Raw genomic sequence first — 15,996 nt, forward strand, 5'->3', positions numbered from 1 at the left:
AGTTCCTAGGCGTTTCAAAAGGAGACAAACTCTGACATCGTCCATCAGCATCACTTCTGTCAATATCTCTTGCCACTTTCAAAGAACTTAAGTTAGCTGAGCAGACGTTTAAGCTCCATGTCTGGGCAAGGGCTTTTCCAAAGTTCCAAAGGCATCAAAGCAAAACCTTACTTTGAAGTATGCCTGTTTGGAGTAATATTACAATGTTTTGTGTTCCATTCCATAGCCTGGAAGTGTTATAGGCAATGCTTCTGTTAGCGCTGATGAAAATAAACCCCAAAATGTGATGCTGCCCCACCAGCTCAGGTAATGTGTAAATCAAATTTTGATTACTACCATTAAGTTCATCAAAAATACTATAGCTTCTAATATGCCATTGCACTGTCTTTTGAGAGGAATCATACTTGTATCTTTCCCAATATGATTGATGAATTTACATCTTGTTTAGTAATAGATATAGAAATTTTACTGTCAAAATTCAATTATGAATCATAGAATCCCTACATTGCAGAAGGAGGCCATTTGACCCATTGAATCTGCACCGACCACAATCCCACCCAGGCCCTATCCCCATAACCCCAAGTATTTACCCTAGTTCATCTTTCTGACACTAAGGGGCAATTTAGCATGGCCATCCATTTAAGCGGCACATCTTTGGACCGTCAGAGGAAACCAAAGGATACACACACAGACATGAGGAGAACGTGCAAACCCCACACAGACAGTAAGACCAAAGCTATGAATTGAACCTGAGTCCCTGGTGCTGTGAGGAAGCAGTGCTAACCACTGTGCCACGTGCCATCCCTCATATGTATGTGGTATCCTTTTTCTGCTGTTTGTTTTATTGTGAGACAATTTCAGAAAGAAGAACAAAATAGTCACCATTCCCCCAGTTAATTTTATTTCTTTGAACATGGTCTTTCTCTCATCTATTGAATTTCTATTGAATCTGAAAACAATTGGCATGTGAACATAAATACATTCACACATCTCAGCAATTTAATGGGAAGTTATATAAGAAGTGACGACTGATTTAGTCGAGAGCAATTCATAAGGTGAGGTATATTTCTAAAAGATTATAATGATTGCATTAGATGTGAAAGTTGAATTATTTTACCATTATTGATTTAAAGGAAAATATCAAAGCTGTCATGTTTCTTGGAGATTTAAGCTTTACATCGTTACCTGGTTTTCAGCAGTTAACCAAACAAATCGGCGTGATTAGAATCAGAATGAATACAGCGACTGCAACGAGCCGTATAATAAAAATCCAAAACCGTGTGTGACCTGTAAGAAGTTTGTGAAGGATTAGTATATCATTTTTAAAGAAGGCAAACAGTAGGTCCTAAAGATTTCATCTACTTTATTGCACGGTCAATCAAAAATGTTCAAATTGGTGACCAGAAACACAATGGCCAGGATTCTCCCAGAGAAAATTCTAAGTGTTGATTTTGAGTGAATACAGGAATAACCAGCTGTTTTTTTAGCGAGATTTTCAAAGTGAATTTCCCACATTCTGAGCACTGCAGAGTTCCCTAGTCAGATTCACGTTGACAATTCAGCAGCGGGGCCTATTCCCACCAGAGAGGCCGGCAGCATAGTGCTGAGCGGGTCATTGCACATGCCTGGGCCAAAATCAGCGCAAGTGCAGCAGCCCTGCACTGCCGGCCTCCCTATCGCTGGCCACTGGATTGTTGGCCAGGCTGGCAACCCTGCATCGCTGCCCATGGGGGGCCCCCACCCCCCGACGCCACCACCTGATCACTGGCCTCCTGGATGTCTCTGGGACAGCACCAGTGTTTCCCCCCCTCCTCTCCCCACTTCCCCCAGCAGCCCCGATCTCCCCTATTCCGCCCCCCTCCCCCGGCAACCCCAACCCCGCCCCCTTGCCCTGGCAAATCCATACCCTGATGGCCAGCCCCAATCAGACCCTTCCCTCCCTCTGCCACTGATCCCAAGTGCAGAGTGGCAGCGGGACCCCCCACCCCACCAATCCCCCCTGCTCCCCCAATCAGCCCACCCTTGGCACTGCCTGATGCCTGTTAGGCAGTGCCAAGGTGCCTCTTGGACGTTGCCACTTTGTCCCTTGGGCAGTGCTGGGTGGCCAGGCTAGCACTGCCCAGGGGATACTCCCCTTATCCTAGACCTCCCGGGGAGCCTTCATGGACTTCCTTCACTTCAGTGGGGTCAGGTCACCAACTCCCTGTTAGTCCTAGAGCAGCACAGTGGGCTGAGAGAATCGCCCCTAATATTTCAATCTCTCGCTAGACCCTCTCCCATTGTTCTTGTAAGTGGGAAGGAGAGGGTTGGTTAATCTTCTCGAGACTTTGGTATTTTCTGTCTGGACATTAGTCCAAAGTATGTTGAAAATAAACAACATCGGAACAATACACGCTGCAATTAATGTGAAAATTGGACAGCAGTTCATGATGAGGCAAACATACCCCATTGATTGTTCATTGTCACAGACTGATATCCATTTTGCAATATTCTGACATGACCTTTGCTAAAATTCCAATTTTCCCCCAATCTTCCCATGACTTTCATGAAGTTGTTGCTTTTTGTCCATTAAATTGATCATAAAAACTTACTCCTATAATTAACATCGTAATTACCCAATTAATGTCAGGTTGTTATTAATAACTGCCAATCAATCTATCTTGCCTAGAAAATGGACAATTAAATGTAGACTCTTATTCCTTCTGGTCGTCAATTGTTGCTGGCAATTTCTTTACACATCAAATCTTAAAGCACTTATTTTTCCTCCTTGGTTATGAAAAAACACTGCGCCATTGCTCACTAAGATTCAAGATTCCCTGTTATCCATAGGGTCTACATTAGCTCACATTTCTAGCAACTTTATAGGAAGATACTTTGAAATTTAAATATGCATAAATAAATCTAACCAACAGGGTATGCCATGAGATGCACTCTACAGCAAACTCTGGGCCAATGATCTCCATTCTATCTATAGTAGCTAACATGCCAACAGTTTCACAAACTAGAAATATTAATCACCGATCTTTAACCTGGTTATTATTTGTTTAATAAAATATAGAAAGGTAAGTCACATCTGATACTTTATTAAATCTAACTGTATTCTCCACTTATTATGATTTTGTTTTCAAAGCAATATAAATTCCTTTAAAGCAATGGAAAGAGTACCAGTGTAAATTCAGAGCATTATTCGGGCTACATTTTTACATGAACACAATATGGAATAGAAATATGCTATACATGATGTAGCACACACCCAGCAGATCTATAATCATGGAAAGGTTTGCAAATTCAGTTATCACAGAATGATTTTTGTTATGGTCTCTAGGCCAGCATTTATTGTCTATCCTGAATTGCCCTTGCAAGGGTGATTTTCAGTCACTTCCTAAACCACTGCAGTCCATGTGCTGTCTGTGCAGCTGTAGCGCTGTAATGAAGGAAGTTTCAGGATTTTCATCCAGCAACAGTGAAGGGATGGTGATACAACTCCAAGTCAGGATAGTGTGTGACTTGAAGGGGAATGTGCGGTCGATGCTTTACCTATGCATCTGCTGCCTCTAGTCCCTGCTGCCCCTAGTCCCTAGGTGGCAGAGGTTGTTGGTTCGTAAGATGTGTTGAAGGAGACTTGATGAATAGTTGCAATCCATCTTACAGGTGGTACACACTGCTGCCAATGTGCATTGGTAATGGAAGGGGTGGTAGGTGAATTTATGGATGGGGTGCCAATAAAGCGGGCTGCTTTGTCTTTGACGGTGTTGTGCTTCTCGAGTGTAGTTGGAACCGCACTCATCTATGCTCCGTACTCAGTAGACTCCTGCCTTGTTGATGGTGGACAAGTTTAGGGACAAATTCTACCTTTGTACTCATATACCATGCTCATGATTAAAAAAAAAATTACCTTCATTTTCAACTTTTATCCAAATACTTGCATTTCTCCAGCCATAGCTATTTTTTGCCATACACCAGTAGGTTCCTGTATCTTCAGGCTTGATGTTTGTCATCTTTACTTTTGAACTATTTAATCCAGCTGCAATTTGCGACATTTCAGTGTAGTTTTCACTGTCCTTTACCCAGATCACAGAAGAGACTGGCTTACTATCCACAGAACATCTCAGTTCCAAGAATGAGTCTATTAAAACAGTAATAGAACTATTGGTCCCTCGATGGTAACTTCCACTGTTGCTAATCCTGTGCATGATTATGGGATCTCGTGGTCCATCTAACAGCAAAATAAAATTCAAAATTTATCCAAGGATACTTGTGCAGAAATTAATCAAAATGTATCAAATATGAATAAATGTAACAACTGCAAATTAATGCTTAAGTACACCTCAGTTAGAATTTTCCTGTCCCACCCACCACGGGAATTGTACCAGGTGGGACACAGACCATTAAAAGGTCCGTCGATCACAGATGGGATCTTGTACCCTCGGGGAGAGGGTGGCCAAAAACTCTCACCCATTATATATCAAAACTTCTCATTCATATGTAACATCTGGTTGAAGGGTCAAAGCCCCTGGTTTGGAACATGAGCAAGTTAAAAAAATGTCAACAAGATTACTCAGGTGCTGGTTGGCAAATGAGGCCCAACCTTGGTTTCAAAATATTTTGAAAGGAAGAACTTGGATGAGATGTCATATAACTTGGGGCAGCACAGTAGGACAGTGGTTAGCACGGCTGCCTCACAGCGCCAGGAACCTGGGTTCAATTCCAATTTTGGGTGACTGTCTGTGTGGAGTCTATGATGTGGAGATGCCGGTGTTAGACTGGGGTAAACACAGGAAGAAGTCTGACTACACCAGGTTTAAGTCCAACCAATTTATTTGATAGTGAACTCACAAGCTTTCGGGGTTTATCCCTTCGTCAGGTGAATGGAGAGTTCTGGCCTCAGACAGAGCATATAAAGCACAGACAGTTTACAGATTACGGATTAGAATGTGAGTCTTTACAACTAACCTGCTATTCGAGTCTTAAAGATGCCGACAATGTGAGTGTAAAGACCATTAGGCGTAGGTTAAAGAGATGTGTATTGTCTCCAGACAGTATAGTAAGTGAGGTTTTGCAAACCCAGGCTAGTCATGGGGATTACAGATAGTGCCAGGTTTGAATAGCAGGTTAGTTGTAAAGACTCGCATGCTAATCAGTTATCTGTAAACTGTCTGTGCTGTTGTATGCTCTGTCTGAGGCCAGAACTCTCCATTCACCTGACGAAGGGGCAAACCCCAAAAGCTTGTGAGTTTACTCTCAAATAAATTGGTTGGACTTAAACCTCGTGTTGTCAGACTTCTTACTGTGTGGAGTTTACACAATCCCCCCGCCCCCGCACCCACCCCCCCACCCCGCCATGAGTGCATGGGTTTTCTCCATGTACTCCGGTTTATTCCCACACTCCAAAAGATGTGTGGGTTAGATGAGTTCCCATGTTAAATTGCCCGTTAGTGTGAAGGGGTTAGCAGGGTAAATACATGGATAGGGCTTGGATGGCATAAACTCAATGGACTGAATAGCCTCCTTCTGCACTGTAGGGATTCTATGATTCCATGAACTCAGGGATCTTGACAGAGACTGAATTAAAGTAGGGGATAGCACACTAAACTTTGATCCCAAACAGAACATATGTCCAAATGGGAATATTTGCTGAATGTTGTATAGTCAGTTTAAATCAGGGACAGCACAGTAGTTGGCACTATTGCCACACACCATCAGGAACCCAGATTTGACTCCAGCCTCAGTTACTGTCTGTGTGGAGTTTACATGTTCTCCCCAAGTCTGCATGGGTTTCCTCCCACAGTCCAAAGATGTGCAGGTTAGGTTGCTTGGCCATGCTAAATTGACCTTAGTGTCAGGGGAATTAGCAGGGTAAAAACGTGGGGTTATGGGAATAGGGCCTGGGTGGGATTGTGGTCGGTGCAGGCTTGAGGGGCCGAATGGCCTCTTTCTGCATTGTAGGGATTCTATGATTCTGTGAAATCAGCAAAGAGTTGTATTTTTAGAATATCCTTGCTGTATGTAGTTGAACGCAGCAGCTGTTCTCTGACAGAATAACCCAAAACAACTATGAGGTGAACAAATGGTTAAATTCTTTCTCAAATGGTATTTGATGTTTGGGTGAATACTGGTCAGCAGAATAACTCTAAACTTGGCTTCAACTTGGACTAGGGTATCTTTGAAATTCACTTGAAGCAGCAGACAGGATCTTGTTTTAACATGCCTAATGGAGGATATCCTCAACAATGTAACACTTTCTTGCTATTGTATTCATGTCCTGGCATGAAGTTCAAAGCCTTAACTTTCTAATGCAGAGATGGGAGTACTGCAAACCAAACAAAGCTCAGCCAAGCGTAAACCACAAACTAAAGAGGAATTGCTAACTGGACAGGAAGCATTATTCTTATACCTCAAGCACAGAACCATTACTGCAAAGTACTCACACGTAACATGCAGTTTGATCTCATTTGTTACCGGCTGTCTGAAAGTCACATGGTTTATCTCACATCTACAGACAATTCCATGGTCAGTCACTTTTGGAATGATCTCAAACTGGCTGGTGACAACAGGTGTACCATTCACTGTTGTTCTTGAGTTTAGCATGCTGACATATGTGAAGGTGTTTGCTCCATGACATGCCCACTTAAAAGAGATATTCTCCAAGTACAGCCCCTTGACAGAGCAGATCAGTTTGACCTCACGTCCAGCTACCAAAGCACCACCCACAGTGGATACTTCAGGGGGTTCTGAGGGAGGAGAAAATAATGGGTTAAAACAAAGTTAATTCCCAACCTTGTGAAAATGTAATAACTGAATATAATGGCGACATTTGTAATGATTTTTAGTGCCAGTATTTTGGAAACGTACTCATTATCATAATGCAAAAGCATTTACAGCTGAATGAATAGTTCACACAGAATTTTAAAACACTTCACTGTACTTGTTGTGAGTCACTGGAACTCTTAGGCACAGAGAGTTGTGGAGCCAGAGTCCTTGTGTATATTTAAGGCTAAGATAGATAGATTTTTGATCAGTAAGGGAATCAAGGGTGATGGGGAAAGGGCAGGAAAGTGAACATGAGGAATCAGCCTGATAACAGGAGCAGGCTCAAGAGGCTGAATGGTCTTCTCCTGTTACTATTTCTTATGGTCTTATAGTCTTACTAGTGGCCAAGATTGGTTGACAAAAGGACGTATACCATGATGTAAGGGAAGATGGGATGAAGTGGGCAACATGAAGGGAATGGTAAAACTACAGCAAGGTGTTTTGGAATTCCTGTGAATGTTTCACTACATTAAGCATCAGCTGTAAATCAATTCCAAAATTACATAATTCAGACATATAAAATGCCTGATAATCAAGATCTTTAACTGTTACCTAAGATTTCTTTTGTAAATGTTCTTCATAAGTTATCTGAAACACTGTTTTAACAGCAGTGACCGTATACTTTCTAAAATATAAATGCTTTGTTACTAAAAGGGATTGTGTTTAAAACTTTAAATCTGTGCATTTAAACCCATAAAACTCTGTTCCTATATTTAAAACACAAACTGAAATCAGAGCTTTACTGTTTAGCTGAGGAAAGTTTTCAGATTGATAAATTTCAGCGTCCAATTTTTTTATCACAATAGCTGCTTTCCTTTCTCTTTTCTTCATACTTCGAGATACAACAGCTCAAGTGCAACATTTCAACGCAATGTAGTTCAGAAAGTGGACCATGGCACCCATTCCATCATAACAGTAATAGCCAGCTGCTCAGTGTCCTCAGGAACTGTTTTTGTTTTTTTTTTACTCCATCCTTAGAGTTACAAATCAGGTACTCAGAATGGAGCAGGCAAACACTAAAACAAAATTCAAAATCCAATTGAACCCCACTCAAGGTATACAAGAGATACAAACAAGCTCACAAGATAAGGCATTGCATCCCATATTGGGCTTGATCTGAAGATTGACCTTAGCCAAAAGACCGAGGAGCTAGTGCCCAAGCACAGATTTACAGAGTGTCAGGGTCACCCAATTGGATAAGCGCAACATGTCCTATTAATGCACATTACACTAAGCCTGAAATTGGCCTCTGTGATTATATTTTGTGTGTGTGTGTGTGTGTGTATAAAATACAATTATTGTTTGTCTAACTGTAATCATACATGCAAACACTTTACCATAACTCTGTATCCGTGTTCCTGGTCCACTTCTCTCGATTGGCGGGTAGACAACTGGTATCTTCACCACACAGACATAATTATAATCAGACTGATCAGAAGAAACATTTTCAAGCTTCAGCGACGAAACACAGTGATTCAAATGACCCAGAGCAACGTCAGGAATGCAGGTCGGTTCATTGCTGTCATAGGAATAGTTGGAACCCCTCAGCGAGATTCTGTACCAGCGTGCCTGAATCCAGTGACTAGAAGTTCCATTATAAGTAAATGTACAGTTTATTGTGACTGACTGTCCACTCAGAACACTGACCAGACTTGGCTGAGTCACCTCCCCAATGATCGACACACCTGATGGATTAAAAAGCTTTGTTATTTTCATTTTAAGTTGAGTTTGTCCTGATTTTCAATATAAACTGTTAACATCAAAAACTCAATTGACACAACATGAAAAATCCTTAGCGTATTTATCTTTTTAAACTAGTTCTAAACTAAGTGAGCATTTGAGGTTTGATATTCTGCATTAATATTTTCTTACAACGTTGAATCTGTTTTATTCCACATAAACTATCATCGATTAGAGTCATAGACGTTTATGGCATGGGAACAGGCCCTTCGACCCAACTCGTCCATGCAACCCTTTGTTTTAACCTCTAAGCTATTCCCAAATGCGCGCATTTGACCCACATCACTCTATACCCATCTTACCCATGTAACTGTCTAAATGCTTTTTAAAAGACTAATTGTACCCGCCTTTACTACTACCTCTGGTAGCTTGTTCCAGACACTCACCACCTTCTGTGTGAAAAAAATTGCCCCTCTGGACACTTTTGTATCTCTCCCCTCTCATCTTAAACATTTTGATCAGAATGCCACGTTAATAATTTATAGGGGATCTTTGCTTCCTGTTCTATGAAGAAGTCGGTATTACTTTGAATAATATTCAACAAAGGAAATGTTAGAAATCTCCCATATTCAATAAGAGAGCAGAGCGGCTAAAATCAACCCTGATCAATGTTAGGGAAGCAGGTCAGATCATTCCCTTTCTCAATACTACCAATCATCCTTGCAGAACTCCTACCTCAACTGTATGGATCCAATCACTATGATGTGCATTGAAATTAAATGGATTTTTTAATAATGTAACTGCCTTTCCAAACTGGATGCTAACTAGATCTGCGAGTCACCTCCCAGTTGCTCAATTTCCTCATGAGATAAGATGTTCCAATTGTTGATTGAATTTAAGATTACCATCAGACAACAAATAACAGAGATTTACTATTCATTGTGAAATTGCAAAATTTGCCTGTTCCCAATTTTGCCACAAAGAGAGGAAGTTATTGGGCACAAAAGAAAATTACATCAAAAAAATGTCAAACAAGATTGATGGATTCCACAATGCTGAAATGATGGTAATCGTCTGGTTTATTAGATTGCATTTTGCTTATCTAATTGTGATTAAAATATTCTTGTACACAGTATATGATATTAGCTTTAAAAGATAGAATCTTTAAGATGGGCAAGGAATCATCAAGGTGGGTGGCAGGGTGGTTAGCACTGCTGCCTCACAGCAGCAGGAACCCAGTTTCAATTCCAGCCTTGGGTGACTGTGTGGAGTTTGCACATTTTCCCCCGTGTCTGTGTGGGTTTCCTATGGGTGATCTGGTTTCCTCCCCCAGACTAAAGATGCACAGATTTAATGGATTGGTCATGATAATAGTGTCCAAAGATGTGCAGGTTAGAGGGATTAGCCATGGTAAATGAACAGAGATAGGGTGGGATGTGGGTTTGGTCAGATGCCCTTTCGGATAGTCAGTGCAGACTCAAAGGGAGAAATGGCCTTCCTTTGGCACTGTAGGCATTCTATGGTAATCTTCTTGATTTATTGTGTTATTTCAAAATGGTTCATGTTGTGTAGAGGAAGAGAAAGGCACTTTGCTCGTCAGTATGTCACGACCCAGTGAACAGGACATATATTGGGAAAACAAAAATCAGCCCTCAGATACATTGACCCATGACAGACAGTTACGTTATCATTAAATGTAAAATGTTACATCTTTTTCACAGCATTCACACAATAGTAAAACAAATGATAGCATTGTAATAACAAAATATGTTAGGTGATTAATAGCCTGGTATGGCTGCACACATGGACTGCTGCACAAAAACAACCTGGACTCTAGAATTTAGTCATCTCAATCAACAAACATTGAAATCTTCCCTGTAAATGTTTAGGCCCATCAGTGCAGTCCTTACTGGAAGAATGTTCAATCATTGCGTTTATTGAAACAGTAATCTATCAAGGAAATTTCTGTATTAATGTATTTCCAAAATTATTTTACCAGCATAAACTTTCTTTGGATGGTGAAACCAAAAGAGAAAATGCTGGAAAATCTCAGCAGGTCTGGCAGCATTTGTAAGAAGAGAAAAGGGCTGATGTTTTGAGTCCAAAAGTGACTCTTTGTCAAAGATTCCAGCATCCACAGTAATTTGCTTTTATTTCTTTGCATGTTGTTGATTCAGAACACTAACCAATCCTTCAAATACTTAAGAATATCCTGCACTGAGTAACAGCCGGTTCAAATAACTGGCCTGAGTCTGAAGCAAGTAAATTCAATTCATTCATTGAATGTTAGATGGCTTAGATCACTTACCCACTATAGTTGACCCTGAAAGTAAGAGCAGAATTAATTGCACCAACATGCTTCCTACTTCAATTGTCATTACTTTCGGAGATCGAGCTATCGTTCTATTTCCACGGACAGTTTGTACCCGAGAATGTCTTCTTTCTATCATTCATCTTTATTCCAGTGCGAGGGACAAGCTATAATATAGAAACAGACCCGATGACTTTCATAATCCACGTTTGATGAGAGGCAAAAGGAAATGTATTCTATTTTTGACTGGTTAAGGTAGCAAATTGACCCATGACGTGATGGAAAGAGTACCCCCGCAAAAACCACAAATTCTGGCTAAACTATATACATAATTAACTAGCAAGCCATTTCAATGACCAAAAATATAACCAGCATTTCAAGATTATGCATTAACACATCTAAAGGGAGTTCGGCCTTTTCTCCTTGGAGAGATGAAGGATGAGGGGTGACCTGATCGAGGTATATAAGATGTTGAGAGGTATTGATCGAGTGGATAGTCAGAGGCTTTTTCTCAAGGCTGAAATGGTTGCCACAAGAGGACACAGGTTTAAGGTGCTGGAGAGTAAGTACAGAGGAGACGTCAGGGGTACGTTTTTCACTCAGAGTGGTGGGTACGTGGAATGGGCTGCCGGCAACGGTGGTGGAGGCAGATTCAATAAGGACTTTTAAGAGACTTTTAGATAAGTACATGGAACTTAGTAAGATAGAGGGTTATAGGAAAGCCTAGTAATCTCTAAGGGAGGTACATGTTCGGCACAACTTTGTGGGCCGATGGGCCTGTACTGTGCTATAGTTTTTCTATTTTTCTATGTTTCTATTACATGCAAAAAGTAATAATGAGAGGGTTGACTTTTAATCTGCTTTATCACAATGAGATGGAGAGTGTAAAAAAAATCCCTAAAATTCTAAACAGCAATTATTATCCTAACACCCTCGTTGACGCTGGAAGGAAGGGAATCCGTTTTCTGATAGAATATCAGATAATTGCTTAATGGTGGCATGGGGTTGCAGTGGTTTACACTGCTGCCTCACAGCACCAGGGACCTGGGTTCAATTCCCAGCTTGGGTCACTGTCTGTGTGCACATTCCCTCCGGGTCTGTGTAGGTTTCCTTCAGGTGCTCTGGTTTCTTCTCAAAGTCCAAAAATATGCGATATAGATAGATTGGCCATGCTAAATTGCCCGAGTGTCAGTGGGGCTAGCTAGATAAATGCATGGAATTGTGCAGATCGGGTCTGGGTGGGATTGTGGTTGGTGCAGACTCAGTGGACCGAATGGCCTCCTTCTGCATTCTGTAGGAATTCTATGAATAAAATATTAAGCTTGGCTGATGCTCAGTCCTAATTTCAGAGCATATCCAGTACCAATTTTGCAATGCATACTGTTGCCATTCGGGCCATCATACCTGTACTGGAACTTTGCTGGAACTAATTCAATATAGTGTTTCTCTCAATAATTCTACCTTCTGCCTTATACAGTTGGGGCGGAATTTTGTGTCTCCCTACCCCCAACACCCGGGTGGGTTCTGACGTGAGTAGGGGTGGTGTAAAATTGAATGAATGGGATTCCCTCTGGGATCCTGAGAGTGAATACCACTTTTTCCAAGACAACAGGATAAATACAGTCACTGGACCACCATCCCAGGAGAGATCCCCAAAGTCAACCCCTTCCACCCAGCCTGAGCCCATTCCCAACCCTCATGTCCTCATGTTCCTACCCCCCTCACCTGCAAGTAGGCAACTGTGGAGGGAAACAGGGACACAATTGGAGAGTGCAGTTCGTTCCTTGCCCTTCTGCCCACAGCATCAGGTTTATGCTTCTATAGAAGCCTGTTGGATAAAAGGAGAATCATCCCCAGTCTAAGTTGCTTTAACAAGTATGAAGATTCGATCAGCTTCACAGAGTCATGGCCTTATGAGGTGAACGCAGTTTTAACAGCTGCCCGAGTCAGAGATCCTGGGTACCAGCAACATTAAGCACTCTTAGTCGACTCTTGTACAAACAGTACTAGACACCATGCATCCAATGCACGGCCTTTACAAGGACAAGAAGAACTCCCCTCTAAGCCATCAAAATGACTGGCGTGGTTCTGACGTTACACAAAAAAACAACTTAGCAGTTATAGCAAATCAGGAACAAGCAATTTTTCACATTCTTCATTGACTTACACATTTGCCAATTAAATCCTGACTTTTCATCCTTTCTCATTCAAAGAAAAATTGACTTCTGCTAATCCTTCATTTGCAATAGCATATCCCCATATCTTGCCTTTGGTATTTGTTATGGAAAAATATCTGCTCTTGCTTACCCTCCGGTGAATGTCAAAAAGCAAATGTTATGACGCCTATGAAAGCAGACAGACTCCCTTGAAGCAACTGATAACATTCTCACAAGCTGTTACAGAGCTGTTACAAAGAAGGCATTATTCTTTTTTTAACCGGAGCATTTTAACTTCCACACCTAAGTTCCAGTTCCTTGCCTCTCCCCAAAAGCCCTGCCAATATTTCCTTTTCAAGTGTATATCCAAATTGCTATTGAATTTATTTTTGCTACCCTTTCTACAGCACATTCCAGATCACAACAGTTTGGCATGTAAACATAATTCTCTCATCTCATCCCGGGCACTTTTAGCATTTATCTTACTCTGTTTGTTGTGAAGTTGAGTTTATAAAGATATACAGAATGTCTGTAAAGAATGTAAAATACCACAGTGGAAACAACAGCGCATGGTCCCTTTTAAAGCTGATTGTATCAGTCGCTTTAAACATGGGTTTAGTTCAATGCTTAGATGTTCAAAATGCAGAGTACATACAGATTCTAAATTGCAATGTTTGTTTCAGAGACCGAAAGCATCAGGATTGCCTCTGAAAGTTTGCATTTTGTTAGCCAATGGGTTTAAAAAAGGCACTCAGCCAAATGGAACCTATCAGATTTAAATTTGCTGCTGTTGTCAACCTCAGGCCAATCTGAGTACAGGAATGTTGATAGACCATAAAGGATTACAAAAGAGCAATTCAAATAACTTGAAGGCAAATCCACCAGGGGTTGAACCAAGAGATCAACTAGACGCAGGGCCAAACTAGCTGAAGCAGTTAAGGGCAGATAGATCCACTGGAACAGTTAGTTCTTAACTCTGCCAGTTTCAGATAGAGGTGGGTGCCACAGTGGTTGGCACTGCTGTCACACAGTACCCAGGCTCCAGGTTCGATTCCCAGCCTTGGGTCACTGTCTGTGTGGAGTTTGCATATTCTCCCTGTGTCTGCATGTGTTTTCTCCGAATGCTCCAGTTTCCTCCCATAGCCCAAAGATGTGTGAGTTAGGTGGATTGGCCATGCTAAAAATTGCCCCTTAGTATCAGGGAGACAAGCTAGGGTAAATGTTATGGGGTTATGGGGATAGGACCTGGGTGGGATTGTGGTTGTGCAGACTTGATGGGCTAAGTGGCCTCCTCCTGCACTGTATGATTCTATGATAGGTCTTAAGATGACTCACACACTAACCAGCGAACAGCACCAAATTAGATAGTGCTTACAGACAGTGGACAACTATGAACTCCATAACTTTTCCAAGCCATCAGACCTATTTGTATTTAGTTTTTGAGAGCGACAAAGATTCTATTATCAGTTTTGATACTGACTGGTCCTTGTCTTTATTTGAACAGCATTTCAGTCGAACCATCCTTTAATTAAAATGCTACTGGTTTAGCTAAAGTTCCTGGTTGGTTGAATAAAGTAATTTGTTAATTATTCATTTAAAGCGAGTGTCTGGTCTTTATATTAACGAACCTATAAATGTTGAGATGGGACACCTTTCCAAACACCTTTACCAGATTACGAAGCGAGGTAAAGGGGATTAACCTCTACATCATAACAATGTCCATTTATTACTAATCCTCCTGTCAATGTGAAATGTTGTTCCTTATCAGCTCTGCTAAAAACCATTTGTAACTTTGAAGAAGTGTATTAAAGGTGCACTAAGCCTCTCTGCTGTAAGGAAAATAATCTCAGCATCTCTAGTCGTTCCACATAATGAAAGTTTTTCATCCCTTGGAACAAATCTTCTGTGTAGCTTGTTTAATGTTAGATATCCTTCCCAATGTGTGACACCCAGAATTGGCCATGTTACTTTTGCTGATGCTAAATATATGTAAAGATTTACAATTTTGTTGCTTCAGGTTACCCTACATCTTCATTAATAAAGTCAAGGATCCCATATGCTTTTGTACCTGTGGATTGTTTTTGATGGTTAAGTTCATCCAGTGTAACTGGATTTGGTGCCTGTCAAAAGATTTGACTGCAACAGATACATTTTTCAATGTCACCCCTGCAAAATAATTGTGATTATTTGTAAATGAAACATTAACAATAGGACACAATAGCATTTTTCGAGTTTAGTGAACAATTTGAAAATAGTTATATTTGGTCTTTTTTTTAATTCCTTCATGGGACATGGGTGTTCCTGGCTGACCATTCTTAGTTGCCCTTGTCCAGAGGGCAGTTGAGAGTCAACCACATTACTGTGGCTCTGGAGTCACATGTAGGCCAGACCGGGTAAGGATGGCAGACTTCCTTCCCTAAAAGATATTAGTGAACCAGATTTTCCAACAATTGACAATGGTTTCATGGTTATCAGTAGATTCTTAATTCCAGATACTTTTTATTGAATTCAAATTCCACCATCTGCTGTGGTGGGATTTGAACCGGGATCCTCTGAATATTAACTAATTTTGTAGATTAATAATCTAATGACAATACCACAAGGCCATTGGCTCCCATGTATATATTTCCAAGTTGAAGTAAAGGGTTTCTGTGAGTTCTGTTGCTACATGTTCAGTTTGGCTATACTGCAAAATGCCAACTCCATCCAGGAAGTTGCCCTCAATAGTGATTTCTCTGGACTGTCAGTGTGCGGTTCACTGCCTGTCATTAATTCAGCAGTTATTTTATTCTGGAATCACTGAACAATATGTTCCCTTTGCTGTCCCGAGTGTCCGGAGCCTTAGAACATTTCAAACGAGGAGATTTATTGTGTTTGCTCTTTCCTAAGTTGTAAAGTGCCTTCCAGAGTTGGTATTTTAGTGAGCGTGGAGTAAGTTATTGAGCTTCTCGAGCCTATTCTGCCATTTAATTAGATCACAGCTGACCTGTATCTTACCTCTATCTGCGTGCAGTTTGCTCATTCACAGCAGGGATCACT

At 41.1% G+C, this 15,996-nt stretch overlaps 1 protein-coding gene across 1 annotated transcript; it reads right to left on the bottom strand.

Annotated features, from left to right (window-relative positions):
- Window positions 1-618: 618 nt before the first annotated feature.
- LOC145359927 (uncharacterized) lies at window positions 619-10,932 on the bottom strand. The gene is made up of 5 exons (XM_080214797.1): window positions 10,799-10,932; window positions 8,148-8,495; window positions 6,429-6,731; window positions 3,896-4,216; window positions 619-1,287 (listed from the first exon to the last, which is right to left on the bottom strand). The coding sequence occupies exons 1-5, from the start codon at window positions 10,866-10,868 to the stop codon at window positions 1,193-1,195; spliced, it is 1,137 nt and encodes a 378-aa protein (XP_080070923.1). The 5' UTR covers window positions 10,869-10,932; the 3' UTR covers window positions 619-1,192.
- Between the last annotated feature and the right edge of the window lie 5,064 nt (window positions 10,933-15,996).

This window comes from Carcharhinus amblyrhynchos, chromosome 29, assembly GCF_965287045.1.
Source record: "Carcharhinus amblyrhynchos chromosome 29, sCarAmb.v2.hapA, whole genome shotgun sequence".
NCBI classification, from domain to species: Eukaryota; Metazoa; Chordata; class Chondrichthyes; order Carcharhiniformes; family Carcharhinidae; genus Carcharhinus; species Carcharhinus amblyrhynchos.